This window comes from Phragmites australis, chromosome 12, assembly GCF_958298935.1.
Source record: "Phragmites australis chromosome 12, lpPhrAust1.1, whole genome shotgun sequence".
Classification (NCBI taxonomy): Eukaryota; Viridiplantae; Streptophyta; class Magnoliopsida; order Poales; family Poaceae; genus Phragmites; species Phragmites australis.
The window spans coordinates 7,208,846-7,232,217 of NC_084932.1; the positions used below are offsets into that span (position 1 = coordinate 7,208,846).

A 23,372-nucleotide genomic window follows, 5' to 3' on the forward strand; every position below is an offset into this window, starting at 1 on the left:
GTCGGAGAAGACGACCGCGGCCGCGGCGCTAGAGTAAGCCGTCGCAGACCGCCGTCGCGTCGCCCCTCCGTTTTCATCTAGCCTCCATGTCTATTGTTGGGTGGCCATGTAACAGCTGAGGTAATTCAGGTGAATTACGAGGTCTTATCCGATTTGATTGGAAATAGGAAGTAATCCTCTAAGGGGCAAATAGTTATCGTATGGCATTTTCGATATTAGAGGAGCTTTACAAGATAGTTGGAGTAGAATTTCAGCTCAACGCACACGGGATAACACTTTTCCAACCAGTTAACCGATGTCAAAAATGATATACTTACAACCCCTTTCAAAAAAAAAAAAAAAGGTAAGGGACACCCTATTCTAAATGGAACATAATATGGCCTCGATGGTTTTTTAGTGGAGTTTTATTAGACATTCTGAGATGTTATTAAGTGTTAGAGTTTATCTCTTTCCCTGTTTAGGTGATCCCCTTCTCTATTTAGATGGCTGGCGGTTGAGTCTTTCCCGCCTAGCCTTTCCTTATGCGCCTGATCTCCCGGATCTCGTATAAATCAGGTAGAGGAAGATCCTTGGTAGAGGTCTATATATATTGTACTCCTGTTATTCAGTTGAATATAAGAAATATTCGCGCTATCATGGTATCAAGAGACCGTCACGATCCCGTGACAACACGCTTCCGCTAAACCTCACCTGCCTGCGCCGCCTCCCTGGTGCCGCGCCGCCGCCATGCCACCTGGTGACCCTCCGCCCGCTCCCGCCTCCGCTGATGCCCAGCAGCGCGCCAAGGACGCGGCCGCGCAGGAGAAGACCCGCCAGGACCTGGTTGGCGCCACCGATGAGGCTGCCAAGGCCGCCGCCGCCGCTCAGGATCGCGTCCTCACCGCCCAGGACGTTCTCGCGACGGAACGCCAGGCCGCTGCCGATCTCGAGCGCGTCGCGGCCGCTGCTCGCGGCGCTGCCTTCCCACCTGGCGACGGCGGCGCCCACAACGACGCCAGCGCCGTCGACGACCTCGACGTCCACGACTACGAGGCCGCCACCATCGCCAATCTCCACGCGCAGGCGGCGGGCGTCCAGAACATCCGTGCCCTCGTGCCCGTGGTTCTGGACCCCCTCTCCGTCCACTACAACCGCTGGCGCGACCTCGTCCTCCTCACCCTTGAGCGGTACGCCCTCGCCGACCACGTCCTCTCCGACGCCGCCTTCCCCGCCGTGCCGTCCTGGCGGCGCATGGACGCCGTCGTCCTGTCGTGGGTGCTGGGCACGCTTTCCCCCGAGCTGATGGAGTCCGCCCGCACCCACAATGGCACAGCACGCCTCTCCTGGATCACCGTCGAGGCGCAATTCCTTGGCAACCGCGAAGCTCGCGCCCTTCGCCTCGACGCCGAATTTCGTGTCTTCGTGCAGGGCGACCTCTCGATCGACGACTACTGCCGCAAGATGAAGGGGATGGCCGACGCTCTCGACGACCTCGGCGAAGTCATCCGCGATCGCACCCTCGTCCTCAATGTGCTGCGCGGCCTAAACGAGAAATTCGCCCACATGAAGGTCCACTTCAAGCGCTCCAAGCCGTTCCCTTCCTTCGATGAGGTCCGCAACGACCTCATCCTCGAGGAGATCGACTCCAGCGTGCCAACACCACCTCCGGCGACCGCCCTCGTCGCTGCTCCAATGCGGCCTTCTGGCGGCTCTGCTCCCCCCGACACCCGCTCCACTGGTGGCCCGGCGGCGCCCCACGGCGGATCCACCATCTCCACATCGCCCTCCGGCAGCACCGGCGGCGGCTCTGCCGGCAGAGGTTGCCGGCGCCGTCGTGGCAACGGCGACGGCAGCGGCAAGGCCACGGCGCCATGGCCCTCGATCTACAACCCATGGACCGGGCAAATCACCATGTGGCCCGGTCCGCAGCAGCGCGGTGGCTAGGCGCCGCGTGCGCCCGCGCCCCAGGCCGCGTACCAGCAGGCCCTGCTGGCTGCCCCGGCCCACTACGCACCTTCGCCGGCCCACTTCGCCCAGCTCGCCCCTGGGCCATTCCTGCCGACGTCGTTCGGGCAGGCCCAGCAGCAGCTTGGGCCACCTCCGCAGCCCACCACGGTGCCTGCTGCCTCGGCTCACCAGGCCTCACTGTGGACACCGTGGTCCGGATCTTGGGATCAGCAGTCCCTCGCCAGCAACTTCAGCACCATGACCCTCAATCCTCCCAGTGCCACTGATTGGGTCATGGACTCCGGCACTTCCAGTCATATGACTCCCGACACTGGTAACATCTCCTTGTTTCGCCCACCACGCTCCTCCTCCATTGTAGTTGGCAATGGATCTACTTTACTTGTCACAGCGTCTGGCCACTCAGTCCTACCGGGTCCCTTTTATCTCAATAATATCCTTGTTGCCCCTGATATCATTAACAACCTCATCTCTGTTCATCAGTTCACTATTGATAATAATTGTTATGTCGAATTTGACCCGTTTGGCCTTTCTGTGAAGGATCTCAATTCCAAGAGCGTGATCGCCAGGTGCAATAGTTCCGGGCCCCTCTACACTCTCACCGCCCCAGTACATTCCACGGAGTCATGCGCCCTTGTTGCAGCCCCCCCCCCCCCCTCACCACTTGGCATCGTCGCCTTGGGCAACCTGGGCATGAGGCTCTGTCCAAACTCGCTAGTACCTCCGCCATCAGTTGGAATAAAAATACTAGTGATTCTCTTTGTCATGCATGCGAAGTTGGTCGTCAGATTAGATTACCTTTTGGAACCTCCTCCTCGCGAGCTCTCAAGAATTTTGATTTGATTCATTGTGATCTGTGGACCTCCCCTGTTACCAGTGTATCCGGTTACAAATATTATCTTGTTATTCTTGATGACTGCTCGCACTTCCTTTGGACGTTCCTGCTTCGGCTCAAATCCGAGACGTTTCCCGCCTTGGCTAATTTTTTCTCTTATGTGAAGACGCAGTTCGGTTGCACCATTCGGAGCGTTCAATGTGACAATGGCCGCGAGTTTGATAACTTCTCAACTCGCACCTTCTTTCTCACCAATGTTGTCCTGCTCCGGATGTCGTGCCCCTACACGTCCTCTCAAAACGGTAAAGCCGAGCGTATGATTCGTTCCATTAATAACATCATACATTCCATGCTCTTTCAGGCCTCCCTTGCCCCGTCATACTGGGTCGAAGGCCTTCACACCGCCACATACCTCATCAATCGACTACCCACCACAACACTAGCACTCGGCACCCCCCACTTTGCCCTGTTTCGTTCCCATCCCTCCTACGACCACCTCCGTGTGTTCGGCTGCGCATGTTACCCCAACATGTCCGCCACCGCGCCTCACAAGCTTGCTCCCCGGTCGAGTCTTTGCGTCTTTCTTGGCTACTCTAGTAATCACAAGGGTTACCGCTGCTTGGACCTCTCGTCCAACAGAATCATCACTTCCTGCCATGTGGTCTTTGATGAGACATGCTTTCCCCTCGCTGGCTCTCGAGCATCGACCACTGACCTTGACTTCTTGTCTAAGTTTGAGGTTTCGGTCTTTCCGATTGCTCCCTCCCCTGCAGGTACTCGCCTCGCTTCACCTGGCACCTCGCCAGCCGCAGTTGCTGCGACCAACGTCGCACCCACTACGGCTGCTGATGCCCCGGGCCTGCAGTGTCTAGTGCCGCACCTGCCCACCGCGCCTCCCACGGTCTCGACCTCGACGACAGCGTCCGCGCCACGCACGGCCATGGTGTCGCCTTCACCCGTCGCGCCACGCGCGGCCCCGACGGCCTCGGCATCGCCCGCGCCACGCGCAGCCACGGTGTCGCCGTCACCTGTCGCGCCACGCGCGGCCCCGGCGGCCCTGTCATCCCCTGCGCCACGCGCGGCCCCGGTGGCCCCGACATCCCCCGCACCACACGCGGCCCCAACGGCTCCCGCGCCACGCGCGGTCTCGTCACCTGCGCCTCGCGCGGCCTCATCACCGACGGCGCTGGCGCCTGCTGCGTCCCGTGCGCGCGCGACGACTGTGCCCCTGCTGGTATACAGCCGTCGTCCACGCCCTGTCACTGCTGCGCCCGTCCCGGCGGCACCCTCTCCTTCACCGCCCGTGGCTCCTGCACCTGCCCGGCTTGCACCTGGTGCTGTCCCCATCACCCCGGTGGTTAACCAGCACGGGATGGCCACCCGCGGCAAGTCTGGCTTTCGTCTGCCAGCCGCGTTCAGTGCCACGGCCCTCTCGCCCATTCCGAAGACCTATCGCAGCGCCCTCGCCGATCCACACTGGCGACGTGCGATGGAAGAGGAGTACGACGCCTTGCTCTCCAACAACACGTGGGATCTCGTCCCACGTCCTTTCGGCGCCAACATCGTCACCGGCAAGTGGATTTTCCGCCACAAGTTCCATGCCGATGGTTCCCTCGACAGATATAAGGCACGTTGGGTCCTCCGTGGTTTCACCCAGCGCCCCGGTGTGTATTATGATGAGTCTTTCAGTCCGGTGGTCAAGCCTGCGACTGTTCATACTATTCTGTCCCTGGCGCTCTCTCAGCACTGGCCGGTTCACCAGCTCGACGTCAAGAATGCCTTCTTGCATGGCACTCTCACTGAGACGGTCTACTGCTCACAGCCCACAGGTTTTGTTGATCCTACTCAGCCACATGCTGTTTGTCGTCTCAATAAGTCACTGTATGGTCTGAAGCAGGTGCCTCGTGCCTGGTATAGTCGCTTTGCTACGCACTTGCTCCGTTTGGGATTCACTGAGGCCAAGTCTGACACCTCCTTGTTCATCTATCGCCACGGGACCGACAGGGCATACTTACTGCTATATGTGGATGACATTGTCCTCACTGCCTCCAGCCAGGATCTCCTTCGTCGCATCATCACTGCACTTCAGAAGGAATTCTCCATGAAGGATCTCGGTGTCCTCCATCACTTCCTAGGTGTGGCTGTTCAGCAATGTTCTGAGGGCCTCTTTCTTTCACAACGGCAGTACACTCTGGATGTGCTTGAGCGAGCTGGCATGACCAACTGCAAGCCGTGCAGTACCCCCGTCGACACTCATGCCAAGGTCTCCTCCACAGTCGGTGCACCTGTCAGCGACCCCACTCAGTACCGCAGTTTGGTTGGTGCATTGCAGTACCTCACCTTCACTCGGCCCGATATCTCTTATGCTGTTTAGCAGGTGTGTCTCCACATGCATGATCCTCGTGACGTTCACCTCTCTGCAGTTAAACGCATCCTGCGCTATCTGCAAGGGACAATTGGTCATGGCCTTCTTCTGTGACCATCGACGACCTCTGCTCTGCTTGTCTATACCGATGCTGATTGGGCCGGTTGTCCGGACACACGCAAGTCTACTTCAGGCTACGCTGTGTTCCTTGGTGACAACCTGGTTTCCTGGTCCTCCAAGCGGTAGAACACGGTGTCCCGCTCCAGTGCTGAGGCTGAGTACCGGGCGGTCACCAATGGCGTGGCCGAGGCTTGCTAGCTTCGACAGTTGCTACAGGAACTCCACAGTCCCCTGACGAAGAGCACCTTGGTCTATTGTGATAATGTCAGTGCTGTCTACTTATCAACCAACCCTGTTCAACATCAGCGAACGAAGCATGTCGAGATCGATCTCCACTTCATCCGCGAGCGTGTTGCTATTGGAGATGTTCGCGTTCTCCATGTCCCGACGACATCCCAGTTTGCTGACATCTTCACCAAGGGGCTTCCCACTTCTGTTTTTTGTGAGTTTCGCTCTAGTCTTAACGTCTGTCCTGTGGACGTTCCGACTGCAGGGGGGTGTTAGAGTTTATCTCTTTCCCTGTTTAGGTGATCCCCTTCTCTATTTAGATGGCTGGCGGTTGAGTCTTTCCCGCCTAGCCTTTCCTTATGCGCCTGATCTCCCGGATCTCGTCCCTGATCTTGTTTCTATAAATCAGGTAGAGGAAGATCCTCGGTAGAGGTCTATATATATTGTACTCCTGTTATTCAGTTGAATATAAGAAATATTCGCGCTATCATTAAGGATGACTTGATGATATTTTTCCACGAGCTGCAATCTGAAAATCTACCTCTACATAGCCTCAACTTTGGGGAATTTATTCTCCTACCAAAAGTTAAAAGAAGCATGTCACATTCAACAATATAGTTCAATTTACTTATAGAATATTAGCTTTAAAATCTTCACAAAAGTGGCCACCAATCGTATAAATAGAGTAGCGGACCATATAATCTACCCCACCCAAATGGTTTTATGCGTGGACGTAATATCTTGAAGGGGGTCGTAATACTACAAGAAACTATTTATGGACTACATCGAAAGAAATCAAATGGAGTCTTATTAAAAATAGACTTTGAGAAGGCATATGACAAAGTCAAGTGACATTTTCTTCTACAAAGTCTCCGGATGGAAGGATTATGATCAAAATGGTGCTCATGAGTGGAACAACTCACCATCCCTAAACCTTAAACCATAAATCCTAAAACCTTAAACCCTAGCCATAAAAGCAAACGATTCTATCGGACAATACTTCCAAACTAAAAAAGGATTACGTTAAGGAGATCCTCTATCTTTGATATTATTTAATATTATCGTGGACATGTTAGCAACCTTGATCGAGAGAGAAAAAATTGCAGGTCAAGAAGGGGGGATAGTGCCACATCTTGTCTAGGAGGGTCTACCCATTTTCTAATATGCTAATTAGGGGTGGGAAAAAAATACCTGAGACCAAAAACCGAGCCCGAACTACCCGAGACCGAACCTGAATTACTCAAAGACCGAAATTTCGGGTATGGGTCCTAGATGACCGATTTCTTTTTTTTTTTTTTTTGCTTTTTCAGGTATGTTCCTTGGGTACCCAAAATATCATTATATTCTTTTCATTTAGTATTTCTGGAGAGGAAAAGTGTTCCTTTTTATTTGATGTTATACTGTTTTGAGAAGAGACATATACATATATGTTCCTATAGTGCATATTCCCTCATTTAGTGTGTGAATTGTGATACATTATACAAGATTATGAAACTCAATTTTATTGTCCATTGGTCAATATGAGTAGTTTAGGACAAATTTATTTGATAAGGTAGTAAGCGACAACTCTACTAAGGGCATGTGGTAAGCTTTTGTTTTTTTATTTTTCTTAATAACTATACATAAATCTAAAACATCAAACCAAAAATAACAAAATGAGTATCATATAAGAAATTTGGGTATTTTGGAAATTTCGGGTACCCGAACCGAAATTTCAGTACCTAAATTTTTGAATCATATTTTGGGTACTAGTTTCAGAAGACCGAAATTCAAAATACCTAAAACACCCGGACCGAAAATTCGGTATACCCGAACGCCCACCCCTAATGCTAATGATACAATCCTCTTTCATGGAATATGATCTGAAAAAGGCTACAAACTTAAAACTTTTGCTATGTGCATGTGAGTAGTTATCTGGTTTGAAAATAAATTTCTATAAGAGTGAATTGTTCTATTTTGGTGAGGCACCGGATAATGTGAATCCTTTGAGAAGGACAACTTTTGCTCAGAGATTGATGATAGTTGTAACGCTCTGCAGGTTAGCGCACACATCCTCTGTTCTTAAAAAATTTATTTGGGATTGGAGGTTTTATTATCATTGGGTTGGATATAGAGAAATTTGGATTTTTCGCTTCTCCTGGTTGACCTTAGGTCTGCTTCTATCCCCTAAACACCCATAGCAGGCCTGTAGGGTGTAATCATCTCTTGAAGTCACTGATGAAATTGCTAATAATTTTGATGATAACTCAAACAAGTGTTTAATATGATGAAGTTTTTCTGTTCGATGGGTAGACTAGGTGCAACTACTCTTTTGTCGACTTCATGCGTTGAATGTAACACCTTTCTTTCTATTCAATTTGTCTAATGGAAAATTTAGCTGCTACTGAAATCATTGCTTCATCGCTGTTTGCCTTGCAGTTTGTTATAGATTCATATCTTCTTACAATAAACAGGCTCAATAGAATGAACTGAAGCACGGATAGGTACCAAGTTTGTGTAACCAAAAGAGAATTTGTGCTTATTGCACCTCCACTACTTGTGTACTTTCTGTACTCAGTGACTAATTATTTTGAAAGGTTCTTTAAAAAACATGTTATGTGGAAATCAGGATGCTGTTAAGAGCATGTTGTATGCTGTTAAGAGCATGTTGTAATTTCCTATGTTTTCACTGGAAAGAGCGCACTGTAGCCCATAAGAAAAAGTTTCCTTTAGAATTCAGCATAAGGTGATGCTGAAGGACCTATAGAATTCTTTCACAACGGTTTACTTCTTATCGCAGACAGTTACAAGGACTTTGTTGCAGTTAAGTGATACTAGTTTTTCATAAACTATTTATTAGTTATTACACCCTCTGAATTAGTCGTCATCGACTTTTTACCAGAAATATGTATAAAACTACTAGTACCTTTTACCCAAGCCTTCCCACATGCGCGTTGCATTTTTTTACAGGGATCTTCTGCAGAAACTTATTTCATAATTGTAGTTGCTTCTCTGAGCTTATTAGTAACATTTCAATCTTGCAGTTTGTTCACTCGAGCACTGTCAAAGCATGGCTACGTCCCCAGGTACCAGCACAACTGCTGCTCCATAATTTTATTGAACTTGCTGTTATTTTACAATTTATTTTCCAGAGCCTTACTAGGAACCAGGAATTTACATTCATGGAGATATTGGATGTTCTGCGAGCTGCATGCCATGCTCACATTCTACCTTTGGCACTTGCATGGGTTCCGCTTTGCTCTAGCAACAATGCTCATTTGTCAGGGTATGTGGATCAGGCTATAAATTTTGGTTTAACGAAGAAATATATTCTTTGCATCCAAGAATCTGCCTGTGATGTCAATGACATCAGAATGCAAGATTTTGTCCGTGCCTGTGCTGAACGTCCCCTTGAGAGAGGACAAGGTGTAGGAAATGCAATCTTATCGAACAATCCTTTCTTCTCCTCTGATGTAAAAGATTATGATATGCTCAATTATCCGCTTGTCCATCATGCACGTAAGTTTGGCCTTCATGCTGCTGTAGCAATCAGGCTGCGAAGCACATTCACGGGAAATGACGATTATGTGCTAGAGTATTTCCTTCCACTCATGTGCAAAGGTGGTGAAGAACAGCAGCTCTTTACTTGACAACATTTCAGTGACTACACAGCGAGTATGCAAGAGAATTATTTCAGATGCTGAACTGATGGAGAATGCCACAACAAAGCCATCAAAAGAAAAGGAATCAGGGATAGGATGCTCAGCATCTGATTTTTCTATCAATTCAGGCCATAAATTTATGTCTTCAGGAGATCAGATGGAGAACACTAGTGAGCAATTGGGTGATATTTCTATTAAGGATATATTTTTTGTTAAGCTCAGCTTTCCCTCTCCCTCTGTTCTTTTTCATCCCTATCGTATGGTCAGGCTGACTTTTGTAGGTTGGAACTCTGCAGTACTATTTTAGTCGACATACTGCTGGAAAGGCTTTATGTATAAAAGCATGGTCTATTTTCCTGAACTCTTTTGCAAGTAGCTTTAGATATCTTGTGCATCATCTTATCCAAGCACTGCGACAAGTTTATATCCTTCCTGGTAGCTTCAAGCCTGCAAGTGACTATATCATTTTTCTGTGTTATCGTTTCGTAAGGTTGGTCCAGATCAATCTTTTCAACTGATAAACTAGACTTAGGTATCTATATAGACAAATGCTCCTACCATATCTCTTAAAGAAACTCCTTAATACTCGTGTGGAATGAAGATATAAGACAATTTAACCACTTTAATAGTGCCTAATCTCAGTTCATTACTTTTGCAGTTGAAACCTAGCATGAGTGTCCTTCAGCAGTACTTTTCTGGCAGTCTAAGAGATGCTGCAAAGAGCATTGGTGGTATGCTCTTTATGCTCTGTCATGACCCTTTGCTGATTTCTTTTTGTACAAATTGTAAGTTCTCATACATTTAAGATCATTTCAGATGAATTTGAACAGAGCACAAGTGCAGATATTATTAAAGCTAGTGTAATATTGTAATGAATATCTATAGGGGAAAATCCCCAATTAAACCAAATGGTGTTATAGGATTCGCTATTTGTAGGTAACTTATGGGGATTATTTATTCCTTTGCTGGTGCTTTGCAGTTTGCCCAACAACATTGAAAAGGATATGCCGGCAACATGGAATATCACAGTGGCCATCTCGTAAGATAAAGAAGGTAAATCGATCCCTAAAGAAGATCCAGAATGTGATAAGTTCAGTACATGGAGTTGAGGGAGAGCTAAAATATGATCCTGCCACTGGATGTCTCATTTCATTTGTTTCCTCTAGCGAGAAGCCTTTGGTGATGCATGTTGAATGTGAAGATTCTGAGCCTCTTCCATTTGAATCTGAATTTTCCGAACTAAAGTTTGAACCTGATTGTGGTCCACACCAAAGTGAATATCAAGGACAACATATACTCCAAGCTCAGAAAGGAAAATTTGGTAAAACTGATCTCAATCTGAATGATGGAAGATTGTTTCGGAATTTACATTCTGCTAGCATGTCAAATGGGCCACTGCATGTGGATATCCCATCAAAACTGACTTGTGGATATATAGCGGGTGCTCAGCACAAGGATGTATCAAGGGATTCATCTTTTATGCCAAAACAATGCAAAATGAACACTGAAATAGAGAAGCAAAGCCTTCCATCTTCTTCGAGTTTGACAGATTGTTCCAGTGGCAGCGCATCGAGTCACGGAACTTTCAAGAAATGCTTCAAAACTCAAGTCAATTAATGAAGGCAATACAATCATCGTTGTGAAGGCCAATTACAAGGATGACACAGTGAGATTCAGGTTGCTACCAACCATGAAATACCAGCATCTGCTTGAGGAAATCGCAAAGCGGCTGATGCTATCAGTTGGTGCGCTTCAACTCAAATACAGGGACGATGAAGATGACTGGGTGATTCTAGCAAGTGACGCCGACCTCCAGGAATGCCATGATGTACTAGACACTACCAGGTCGCATATTTTGGAAGTTCGAGTTCGAGATGTTCCATGTGCTGCTGGAAGTTCCTCTGTTAGTAGCTCCATATTAGGCTCGTAGGTCATGACGGTACTGCAAAATCTGACGCGAAACTATCTCTGTAATTTTCTGAATTGTACAAAGTATGTTGGTATTTACCCTTGGGCAGAACCACTGAAGAAAGATTGGTGCTGGTCTATAAAATTTTCATGCCTAGTGATGCTACGGAGTAAAAGGATGTTTGAGTTAGGTCTTATAATATGATTATTTTGATCTTTGAGATTACATGGTCGTGGTGTTTGGTTCAAAAATTGCTATGTTGTTATCTTGCCGCGTGTTCGATTGGACGTACGAGGGAGAACCTGCATGGGATCGCCTAGGATGATGCGTTGTCCCTGCGTTTGGTTGGTTTGGATCGAACTAAATCATTTAGAATGGAGTGGTACAGATTTTAGGAATATTTCATTTAGATGCTAAACCATCTTATGTGTGAAAATCAACCGAACGACTCTGTACAGGTTCTATTAATTCCACTAATCACTTGTGATTTGTGATAATTAGTGACTATTAGTGGCTATTAAGAATTTTTAGTTAAACATTAGTTACTATTAGATGTTATTAACCATAAGTAATTATTATTATAAGTATTAGAGATGATTATTGACAACTTAAGTTATGATTAACTGGAATTAGTAATGATTAGTATTGATTAACATAGTTTATTGATAATAACAAATATAAAATTCTTATTTCTATAAAATAATTAAGTTATACATAGATATAATACATGACTTTTTAAGCAACTAAGATTCTCATACCATCTCATACATCCAACCAAATATATTTTCGTACTATCCCATATATCCAATGAAACAACCTATTTATACCACCTCATCTAGAGCCATCCCATCTAGAATGATCTCATCACATTCAACTTCGTCCAACTAACCAAACACAGCCTACATTGTACTCCCTTTCTTCTTATAAGGTGTGCACGCATTCGAAGATTCAAACTTTATAAACTTTGACAAGCAATTACTCGGGAGATATGTAAACTTTGTAATATAAAAATGGTACGGTTATATTCGCATTGAGAAGTTCTTTCTTATGATTATGATTTTACTGTTTTGAGCATTATACTATAAGAGGTGGTAAGACCTCTAGGTACGAGGTTAACAACCAGGGCTCGAATCCTGGTTCTTGTTAAAAAAAAGCCCTACGATGTGTGTTCCCTATGGTTGTGGCGCCGTCGCTCAGCAATAGCGTACGGGTTGTAACCGGCTTTCAGGATCTTTTCTTGATCTTAATGCAATGCCTTTGAGATGCTTCTTCTCTTGGATCGAGTTTTTTACTATAAGAGACATTAAGGGTCAAAGTTCAGTTTAGGAGACTGTGCCAAGTCAAACCGCGCGTTATATTTTGAAATAGAGGGAGTGCCATTTAAATTTTGGGGTTAACGATCAGATAAATTATTTTAGGGGTTAGAGATCAGATAAATTATTTGAGATAGTAATTGACCTGATTTTTTTTCCCTTCTGAAGTATGAATATAATTTTGTGTCAACCAACACAATCGCAAATCTTTAGCTGGAAGTACATATGATTTCTGTTATTTCAGGGACTACGGGTGTATTTATTTACATGCATCCATCAAAACTGGAGGCATGTTCAGCCTGTAGAGAGGATCTGGTGATATTTATATGGGAAATAGCTGGGGACGATACCTCTTTAGAGCTGCAACCGGAGACAGGCTTCGTTGCAGTCATGTGACTAAGATCTAATGGGAAAAAGGAGTTGAAATCCGCAGTGTAACAATTGCACACAATCACCAGATTTAACTTTAGTGCTCTAAACTAGGAAGTTTACTAATAAAAACATTAGAGTAGCTATCAAATTAGATGATAGAATAAAACAGCAGCTAAGGAACTTCAAAATGGTATGTACAGCAATCAGCTAGATGAGTTTGTAATACTGTGTTCAAGAATCTGAGTACCAAACGTCCCGGACAAGATTGAGTGGAAACGGACTAGAGTTGGGAAAATACCATGTTAAATCTTTCAGAAGGAGAGTGTAGAGAAGTGCAAGCTCTTCATTTGGCTTTTGATATAACCATGACCTCAACCTTTGACAATTCAGTCATTTCAAGATAGCTGAATCAGAGGCAGGACCTATGCCAGGCAATGATTTATACATGGTGGCACATAAGGATGCAATTGGGTACCCAACTACCCACTATAGTTCATAAAAACAATTCACTAACAGTATGAAAATGAACTAGCAATTGGTGAAATAACATTTTTAATAGGGTGTAGTGTGTTTTGTGTCGATTAAAAAAACTTGCATCGGGTGGTACAGGAGAATTTTCAAACAAACAAACCTCGACGCCAGCCAGGTAGCATTCAGGTGAAGTAAAAAAAAAAAAAAACTGAACAAAGGAGGATGCCCTGGGGGACACCATTGACAGAGTTAGAACCAGGGCAGACGGGCTTTAGTGGTCAGCTAAGCACAACTCATCTTTTGCAGGTTCTGCTACAGAACCTTGATGAGCCAGGCTGTTCCCATCTAGGTTGCACTTCTCGGCCATGAAATTAAAACCTGCCAACCCTTTGCAAAAAAACCAGAAATACAGAAGTAATCTGTTTCGCCAATAAACCAGAGCCAGTGCATATTAATAACCAACATACACCCTACATAAGTTCAACTCATTTGTATATTTATGGTTCTCTCTGCAGCATCCTATGATATTTTACAATGATGAAATAAGTATGCAATGAAGCAAATACAATGGACAGCATAATGGCCAAAGAACCAATCACTTGTAAGGAGAAGGGCTAAATCTTGTAAGCCCAAACTGAGGGATCTGCTTACACTCTGATCATTGCAACCGGAACAAATTCTCAATGGAAGGGCCAATGGACATAACTTCATCCGCCCTTAGATTCACATTGGGCCTGGCAATGTTGAATAATGCCAGGCCAGTATTAGTAATTTTGACACAGCCATTTACATGCAGAACTTCAAGGTGCACACAGCCATTGCGGAGGGCCAGCAAACCTTGGTCACAAATGTTTCGGCAACGATTGACATGCAGAACTCTCATCTTATTGCAGTACAATCCAATTGCAGACCAACCAGGTAAACGGACCCCATGGCAGACAGCAAGGTTCCACTCCTCAATCAATGGGCACCCGCTAGCTATTGCAGCCACGGAATCATCTGTAAGATAGCGACACATCCTGAGATTCAGAAAGCAGAGTCTTTTGGCAAAAGCAAGCCTACCAAGGCCATCCAGCCCAGCTGAGCTTCCTAACTTGTGCAAATTCAGGTACTCAAGTCCACCACCGCTCACTACATCCAACAAGCCATCTGGAGAAATCATGCAAGACTCAGCTTCTAGATAACAAAGTGTACTTGGACACCCTCTGAATCCAACACCAGACAAACGTCTGCACCCAGATATGATTAGTGTGCAAATGTTTGAGCAATTGCTAAAGACAGCAGAAATCCCTCGATCTGAAATGGCCATGCAAGAACCAAGGTTTAGACTCTTCAAAGCATGACAGCCCTTTGAAAGACTTTCCAAACCATGATCTGTAATATTAAAGCAGCTTTGAAGTTCAACAATCACCAAATTTGGGCATCCAATCGCCACCTGTGCTAGACCATCATCCGTTATACCAGAACAGCAGTACAATGAAAGGGATTGCAGAGACGATCCAGACATTCCCAGAGTGTACAAAGCTGAGTCAGGTAGCTCTGTGAGCCCAGCAAGGGATATCCTGTTAAGATGAGGAGAGCAAGCCAATATCTTTGGGATGCACTTGGCATGCTCCTTATCTACTGTTGGGTTAAAAGAACAATGGAATGTTAGTGATTTCCGACCAATGTTTCGAACCTTGAACCAATTCTTACAAGTTAAACCAAAAGCATTCCTGTCCGACTCATTTTCAAGCTTGTTAAATATAGAAAGCAAGCAATCATCAGATGGGTAATTGATGTAGTTTTGTAAGCTGCCATCCATTGTCTCCTTTTTCGAAATTTTGACTGAAATTGACAGACTACTGGGTTCCGTCTGAAGGTTGGAGAGCTTGAATCTTTATTAAATACTTCTGAGATGCTCCGGAGGAGGATGAACTTGGTGGATCGAAGCTACACAAAACAGCTGGCTCACCATATGCATACCCAATAGAAGCTCCGCATTTTCGGCAAAGAAGCTTAGTTTTTGGCCGGTAGCTACGCCAGGTGAGGGGAAAGCAAGATATCTCGTCTACCTGAGTAAATCGGCTGAGATCAACAGATATGAATGAAATCAGACCTTTCTTCAGAGACTTCTGGTATGAGGAGCCTACTTCAGATGTGCTTCGGTTAGAAGATGAAAGGTTTAGAGGGTATCCACAAGATCCACAGCTGTCAATAGACACGTAATTGTTGTCAGATACTCAAGCAGACAAAAAGAAAAAAAAAATTGCAGAATAGACAATGTAGTTCACATAGATACAATGTGGTGGTGTTCAAAGGATGCATTGAAAAAATGGTGGACCAATCAAGCTGACACTCAGCAGTAAATAATCAGAGCTACACCACATTAAGTTGCCAGAACAGTAAAAATGGTAGCCAATCAAGAATGTTTTAAAGCTTTAAAGTAAGCTTATGTAACACAAATTGAGCTCAACAGTGCTTACTATTGCATAAGAAGCATTGTTTGCTCCATATATCCGAAATCAAATAGCATTAAATGAAGGAGAAGGTTTTGGTTTGTTTTTTCATTCTAATGAATCACGATCCTATTAGCTAAAGGTTAAAAGCCAAATACACATAGTAGTTGGTGAAAGGCTTCCATAATTAGTCAACAAGTTCTGATCAGTGTAGTTACCAAAAGAAAAAAGAACAGATGTGAGAGAAAATAATGTCTTGAACTCATCTTTGTATTAGTACTAAATAAAAAAACTTACTAGATTTGGCAGATGACGATATGAGCCAATGAGAAAAATATGGTACCATTAATGGCATATTGGAAATGACTGTAACAAAGTGTTTACTTCTTTAAAGAAGTTTAATTCCGCTTACAGATTTTTCTTGCTATTTATGGAAAAAATGAATGTTTTTTATCATTTATTATATATTACACAGCAATAATAACGACATTTATGGTTTCAAATGTTTCAAATGGCTGCAATCTAACAGGTGCTGTAAAACAAGGCATCAGAATTGTGAGGTGGAGCATACATTAAATTCAGGACTACCAGCAAACCATGGGATAGATAGAATGTTTCATGCTAATGACTAGACAATCCATCTCATCTTAGTACTTGTCAAAACAAAAACCTTAACACTATTCAGAATTGTAACAAGGCATGTATACATGGTAGAATTAAAATGTTCTGATAAGTTTACATACAAAGTGGAGCTAATGAATAATGATCTATTCACACAATTTGTAGTGAATCTTGAGCCTTGCCACTACTTCATTTAGCAAAATATTTGTGCTGCAACATGCCAGCATCAATAACACACAATTGCATCAATGCTAAATGGTGGAAATAGTTAAGACTTAAGACTACTACAAACATAGATATTTGAATCAATAGTGTAAACCACATACGTTACAGCTATTATTAATGAACATGGAACCAAAACAGGTGACGCCAACGCAAAACTCGCCAATCTCCTTTTACTACGTGGCAAATTTCCATTGGCTAACTGTAATCCGACGATGGACGGAAACTACACTGCAATTCCAGCTCACTTCTGGTGCAGTCAAAGGAGCAACTCCACGACAACACGAATTTCCAGTTTCATTCGGTTACGTCAGCAAGCCCATGTGTAGCAAGCTCACATGGCTGTCCAAGAAACAGGACCCTGCAAGGCGACTCCCCACTGTTAGAGTATATTTGGTAGTTAGGATTTATAATCCCATACTGCCATATGCATCGGGGATGCTTCTTGCCCCTTAAATCTCTGTACTCTATTTATACCGCTCAAGAGGCTCAATGCAATATATCCACAATCCCACAAAATCTATTCTTCCTACATGGTATCAGTTTAGGTTTCGATCCTAACCCTAAATCCACCGCTTCCGCTTTCACCACGCTGCCCCCGGGGAGATCAATCTCCATGATCTCCGCCGGGGGCTGCGCAACTCGTAGCTAAGTTCTCACGGTTGATCATATTGATCCGCCACCGTCTTCGCGTTGTTCAGCACCAGAAGGGCTCCTCTGTGCGTGCGTTGCTCCTGTCAGAAAGCCCTGCTTGTCGGCTAGCTTGATCGTCGCTCGTCGTTACCCGCCGGACACTTGTCAATCTGCCGCGTGCGTGCCGATCCGCGCCATCGTCGCTCGTGCATGCCGCGACCGCGCCGATCTACGCGCCGCGTGCGTGGTCATGCACGTGGTTGCCGACGAGTGCCCGTGTGCACATGATCACGATCAGTTTGCATGTGTTCGTGGTGATCTGCTTGCATGTGGTGATCTACTTGCATGTACTCGATCGATCTACGTGCACGTCGTCGAGCAGGCTGCGCCATCGTCGCTCGTGCGCGTGCCACACCATCGGATGCACGTGCCGCTGGCTGCCCGATCTACTGCTGCCTTTCTTTTTTCCCGATCAGAGATCGGATTGCATCGTCCTGCCGATCCGTCGATCACTCCTCCGCTTCGGACTACATTGCTCGGCTTCGACCTCTCCAGTGCCTCCTCCCTCTGACGATGCTGCGGTGTGACTAAGCGCGCTCGTCGACACCATTCGAGTGCTGGTCAGCCTGCCGTTGTCACGCTGGATCATCATTGCCGGCATGTCATCCATGCCATAGAGCCATCACACCACCGAGTGCCTACACCCGTGGCCACATCGTCATCGCCTACCGGCACCACCCTTCGAGTGTGGTCACTGGGGTCACCACCCGCTCGTCCTCGCCACCACCGCCAGCGTCAGTCCAAGTTAGCACCAATCTGCCGCAACTCCAGGTCGCCGTCGCCGCCTCCCGATGGAGGCCGCTGCCGCTGCCGCCAGTCGAGTCATCGGCTAGATCATGCTAATTTTGTGTACCTGTGCGCCCGCGTTGGTGTTTTGGGGCTTGCACCCCTCTCCACGGCAGTGTCCACGGCACACCGCTCTCGACTACCTCGGCAACAAAAGGGCTACCATCCGCATGAGCTCCTCATTGGTCTCCACTCTAGTCGCAACACCGGCAATGCAACGGTATTACGGCACCGTTTGGTTGCAAGAAACGTTTCAGATTCTCTGGTGATTCTCTAGAATCCCTGCCAAACGCACCAAAACGTGAAACGTTTCACCTTGAATCACCTGAAACGTTTCTCATTTTTAACACTACGAGGAGAATCACCCAAAATGGTGTTTCACCCGTTTCAAGAATCACTCAGGTCATTTTTCTTCAAGAATCCGAATCCAAAATCCCTGCCAAACGTTTTCAGAAAATTGAGGGTGATTCACCAGAGAAACGTTTCCAGGGAGAATTTGAAACCGAAACGTTTCTGGGAGAATCTGGAGCCCTGCCAAACGAGCCCTACGACTGCCGGGGGGGGGTGTCAGTTTGTAGCCTTGCTACCTTCGGCTTCTTCTCCAGTCTAACCATCTGCGATACTCCCGTTACGACTACAGGGGGATATTAGAGTATATTTGGTAGTTAGGATTTATAATCCCATACTGCCATATGTATCGGGGATGCTTCTTGCCCCTCAAATCTCTGTACTCTATTTATACCGCCCGAGAGGCTCAATACAATATATCCACAATCCCACAAAATCTATTCTTCCTACACCCACGAATCACAACAACGTACCGAAGCGTTGCATGGGTGAGCTTACTACAGCATCTGAAAATTAGGTTTGCTCCCTAAAGTCCAGCACCATGACCCTTCTTTTGGTACCAAAAAGATGACCACAAAGATAGGCATTCTAGTAACAAATATTGTTTGTACATTACCCAAACAACTTGTATCCTGAATTCCTGACTTGCAAAAGAAGCTCATTTAAACTAGAGAGTACGGATTCTTCCATTAGGAAGAAATCACAACCACTTTTCAATCAGACAAGCAGAACAGAGTAAGCAGATGAGCCAATCGTACACCAATCAACCAACCATGAGGGTTGAAGATTCTTTAATCTCGGTTCTTGGTTCCTAAAATAACAGGGAACCGAGATTCCCACTCCAAAAACGAGGAATCCTAGTAAAAGGTACCAACGAAGCATAAGAATCCCATCATCTACGAGCATCCATGGCCTATCCACCCCTATTTGTCCAGAACCAGCCCCGGACTCCCTACCTCCGTGCCTAGACGAAACAAGGGATGAACAGCAGAATCGAGGGAGGGCAACCAATCACCTGTAGAATACGTCGCGCCGGGACATCCTCGGGCGGCGGCAAGATCGGATTTTGACGCCGGAAGTCTCATGGATTGATTGAGGCCGCGGTGGGCGGGGTCAGGGGGAGGAGGCGGCCATGGTCGTCGAGCCTTGTTCGCGGGGAGGGGGAGGGGAAAGGAATTGGGGGGACGGATGATTTGGCAAATTTGGCAGCTTGGGTCCGGACGGGGACGGACGGCAGACGTGTATGCGACTCGGCTGCTCTGCGTTCCGTTCTTTGACTCTTTCGAGTTGTCGTTCCGAGTTGAAGCGGTTGATGATGGGTGCAAGACAGCAAGAGATTTCTTTAAAAAAGTTTTGCTTTTGCCGTGCCGAGTTGAACAAGTCCTCAAGCGTTGGTTCGGTTCTGATTTGTGAGACGGGGGCGGTTCGGGTTGGGTCCTTTATATTTGATTTTTTATATTGTTATCCATATTTCAATATGAATACGAATATAAATTTGAATATTCTCAAATACGAATACGAATTGGATAGTTTGAATCTGAATCTGCATTTGAATATCTACTCGATCAGGTTGTATATAAATATCCTACACCTTTAACGATAATAATTTTTATTTTGGTGCGTAAAAATTTTGTTCACATTTGAAATTACTGAAATTACCGAAATTTTAGAAATTTTGTTCAAAATACACATCGAAAATTTAAATTTTTGATCAAATTTGACTGAAATTTGTTCCAATTTGATTGGGTCAGAATATATAAATTTTGTTCACCTCTGAAATTTCTAAAACATTAGCGAAATTTGGTTCCGTGGTTAGCGGATACAGATATTATTCATTTCCACATCCAAATTCAAAGCAATTCAGATATCCACATTTGAATCTGAATCTCGAAAATGAATTCGGATACATTCATTTTAGTATCCATTTTAAAAACGAATACAAATACATATATCTATATTCGTGTTTTGATGGATACTAATATCGAAATAATTGGATATCTGCTATCCATGGGTTTCCTCTTGTTCTGGTTATAGAAGCTGACATGAAGGAAGGTTCATGAAGGTGGGCTGTTGCGGGGGCGAGCGGGGCGGTGCTAGAAGGGGTGGTGGGGAATGGAGAGTAGCCATGCCCCGTGGTGTTAGGGCGGCATGACAGGGTAGGTGCAGTCGCAGTGGCAGAGCGGAGGTGAGGTCATAGTGGAAAGGGCAGCAAGAGGAGAACTATGCTAGAAGGGGTCGCGGGGCAAGCATGTCATAAAAGAGAAAAGATACCATGTATATGTTTGTAATGCATACCGTATCATAGAGCAATAGAGAGAGGTTGATACCTGAATTTATTTTTTTAAATGGAACAGGAGGAAATTATCCTATTGTGCTCTATTAAGTAAAATCAGGAGTTTTACCAGTTGACAGAGCACAAGAAGAAGAAAAACAGTCCTATACAAACTACAAACTAGATAGCCAAGACCCCATATCGTCCTTAAGAGAAGGTTTGATACCTGAATTTCTGACTCAGTGACAAGTCTAACGTTTCCTTTAAAGAGCAGCCCATATCTTGCTAGGAGGGAGCATATCCCCCACGCACACTACTGAGGAAAATAATCATGCTGCCACCTTTAAATGAGGTTTTCATATTACACGATTCATACCATGAAGCTATTGACAAGCGGGTACGGCAACATGACATGATTTTCTATTGATTAAAAATTAGGATGAGCTTGTGTTCATATTCGATATATTTTTATTAATTTTAAACAATAAAGTGGTTTAAATGGATTAAAAAATAGACTTACGGTTTTAAAAAAATACATTTGGAATTTGATATTCAAACTAATCAATCACCCATCCATCCACCCTCGCCATAAAAAGACGTGTCCCTCAACCAGCTCCGACCCGCACTTGTCCGCTCGGCACTAGAGCCGATCACAACCATTCACTATTAGGCACATGAATCTCAAACACCAACTCTACCCATAAGCTAAAAATTGACGTGTTACCTATAGGGTTTTCATCAAAGTTGGCCCAACTGTACCGGCCACAATATGTATGGCTCAATCAGTCAATCAGGCTAGGCCTTGTGTTAGTGAGCTTATTGCAATGGTCATGAGGTACGGTGCTAGAAGTGGGTCCTGTATTAAGCTAGCCTCATGTTTAAATAAAAAATTCAGTCCATCCCAACTATCTACTCTCTCCTCTCCTTCGCACCCCCTTCGTCGCTCCCGTCCCTCCTCCTCCCTTCTCCAAATCGACACCCCCTTCTCTCGTTCCTCCTACGCTCCCCCTTCGCCATGGCTGCCGTGGCACACATGCCTCTCATCTACCGCGATCGGAACTGCCAACCGGCGGAGCTCCCCACGGCTAGATCAGGCTTCTCTCCGGCCGGGTCAAGCTTCTCGTCACCAGATTGACCACCCCTCTAACCAGATCGAGCCCCGAGCGCTCTGATCTGGAGGTGACGGCCGGTGAGCTCCACAACGACGTTTCCTCAGCCCCTCCTCCGCATTCGTCCGCACCATGACCAAATCCAATCGGAGGAGTCTCCATTGAGCTCGTGGTGGCGCAAGGGCGGGTCAGACCAGTGGCGACAAGCCTTCACCCAGCCGTGGCGCACCACCATGGTCTTCTGATGTTTTTACCTTGGTTGGTTGAGATGCCAATTTGCAGAACAAAGGGGCCTATTTAATATTTGAATTGAAGGTTGGAGAGATCACGCTGTTCTCCGTGCCTCTCAGGGCTATCAGTTTAGAGAGTGGTACTACTGAGGAAGAGAGCGCAGCAAACTAATTAAGCTTCGTATTCTCAGAGTTCCAATGGTAATCCTTGCAATTTTTAAATTTTAGTCCAATTATCGGTCAAAACTTACAGACTTTCAATATTAAAGGATGTCCATGCCTTACAAATTCGGATAGAGAGACATTTTGGACAAGACAAGATTTCTAATGAATACCTTTGGCAACAATTTTGCATTAGGATATGTTTATAAAATCCAATAAATTTGTGATATTATGAAGCAATTTTCGAGACAAATCTAAAATTATGATTTTTAATGTTTTCAAACTAAATATTTTGGAAACTATTATTAATTGAAGTTTTAAAAGTCTGACATGACCTTATCTAAATGTCATGTTTTTATGACCGGAGGGGTAAAGGGGAGTCGACTCTAAGTATCCTGATACAGCAACAGAACAAATGTAAGCAGAACCAATAGAAATTGGCCCAATTTTGTCTGGTTCATTTTTATTTTGCCTCGGGTTTACATGGGAGCCTCGATGGAATTGTATATCTGCCTGCAACGAATCCAACTTCAGGCTCGGACTGTGCCCAGGGTTTTATTTACTTGGTAAACATGACATATCAGATATATCAGAATCAAATTCATTTTTTTAAATGACATGAATTTGCTAGAAATTATCCCTAATCAATTAATCACCACATATTACATATAACAATAAAGAAATTAGACAATATCATAAATCCATAGCATATTAGATATATTCATTACACCCAACATAATAATGCCATCCCAAATGCCATAGTCCTTTGGCATGATTAAACAAAAAAATAAACATAGTCCCAAATCTTACATGTTTGAACTTTAAAGCACGTATCACCAACAAAGTGCCAAATGAACAAGATAAGTTCCCAAGGTTAAGATGATTCCAATGCTCGCGTATACATATACAAGATTATTGTGGAGAGAGTTATAAAGATTAATAAAATTGTGTTCATCTTGAATCAGAGAAGGGCCAACAAGACTTCTATTGTAACTTTTTTAGAAAATAAGTTCAAAACTGAACTAAATCCTAAAGATTCCCAATCAGGCCAGTCATGGCTACCGACCTGAGTGCCAGCCAAACTAGTTTGACTGCTGGCAGCACAGAGCCAAACCATTCAACAACTCTCTTGGATTAATTTTGAAGTATCAATTTGATCATGTAAATAGTGCAAAAGTAAACTATAATTGGATGAGGCAAAGCACATCTTGCTATGTACAGTAACATGAACATCTTGTCATACAGTAAGCATCAGAAAAATTGAGACAGCTAAGGCTAAGAGGCTAGCCATGT

The 23,372-nt window shown here is 45.2% G+C and overlaps 2 protein-coding genes and 1 pseudogene across 2 annotated transcripts; 2 read left to right on the top strand and 1 right to left on the bottom strand.

Annotated features, from left to right (window-relative positions):
• The first annotated feature begins 726 nt into the window (after positions 1-726).
• Positions 727-1,923, top strand: LOC133886303 (uncharacterized). Its single transcript, XM_062326052.1, has one exon. The coding sequence runs from the start codon at positions 727-729 to the stop codon at positions 1,921-1,923; it is 1,197 nt and encodes a 398-aa protein (XP_062182036.1).
• A 7,049-nt stretch (positions 1,924-8,972) lies between these two features.
• On the top strand, positions 8,973-11,279 carry LOC133887461 (protein NLP2-like; annotated as a pseudogene).
• A 2,394-nt stretch (positions 11,280-13,673) lies between these two features.
• LOC133886924 (F-box/LRR-repeat protein 12) lies at positions 13,674-19,618 on the bottom strand. Its single transcript, XM_062326835.1, has 3 exons — positions 19,322-19,618; positions 15,331-15,388; positions 13,674-15,252 (listed from the first exon to the last, which is right to left on the bottom strand). Exon 3 carries the CDS (start codon positions 15,000-15,002, stop codon positions 13,857-13,859), a length of 1,146 nt encoding a protein of 381 aa, XP_062182819.1. The 5' UTR covers positions 15,003-15,252; positions 15,331-15,388; positions 19,322-19,618; the 3' UTR covers positions 13,674-13,856.
• Between the last annotated feature and the right edge of the window lie 3,754 nt (positions 19,619-23,372).

Bases quoted from the DNA above. Each gene is read 5' to 3' on its own strand.
- LOC133886303 (XM_062326052.1), top strand. From the start codon at position 727: ATGCCACCTGGTGACCCTCCGCCCGCTCCCGCCTCCGCTGATGCCCAG.
- LOC133886924 (XM_062326835.1), bottom strand. From the start codon at position 15,002: ATGGATGGCAGCTTACAAAACTACATCAATTACCCATCTGATGATTGC.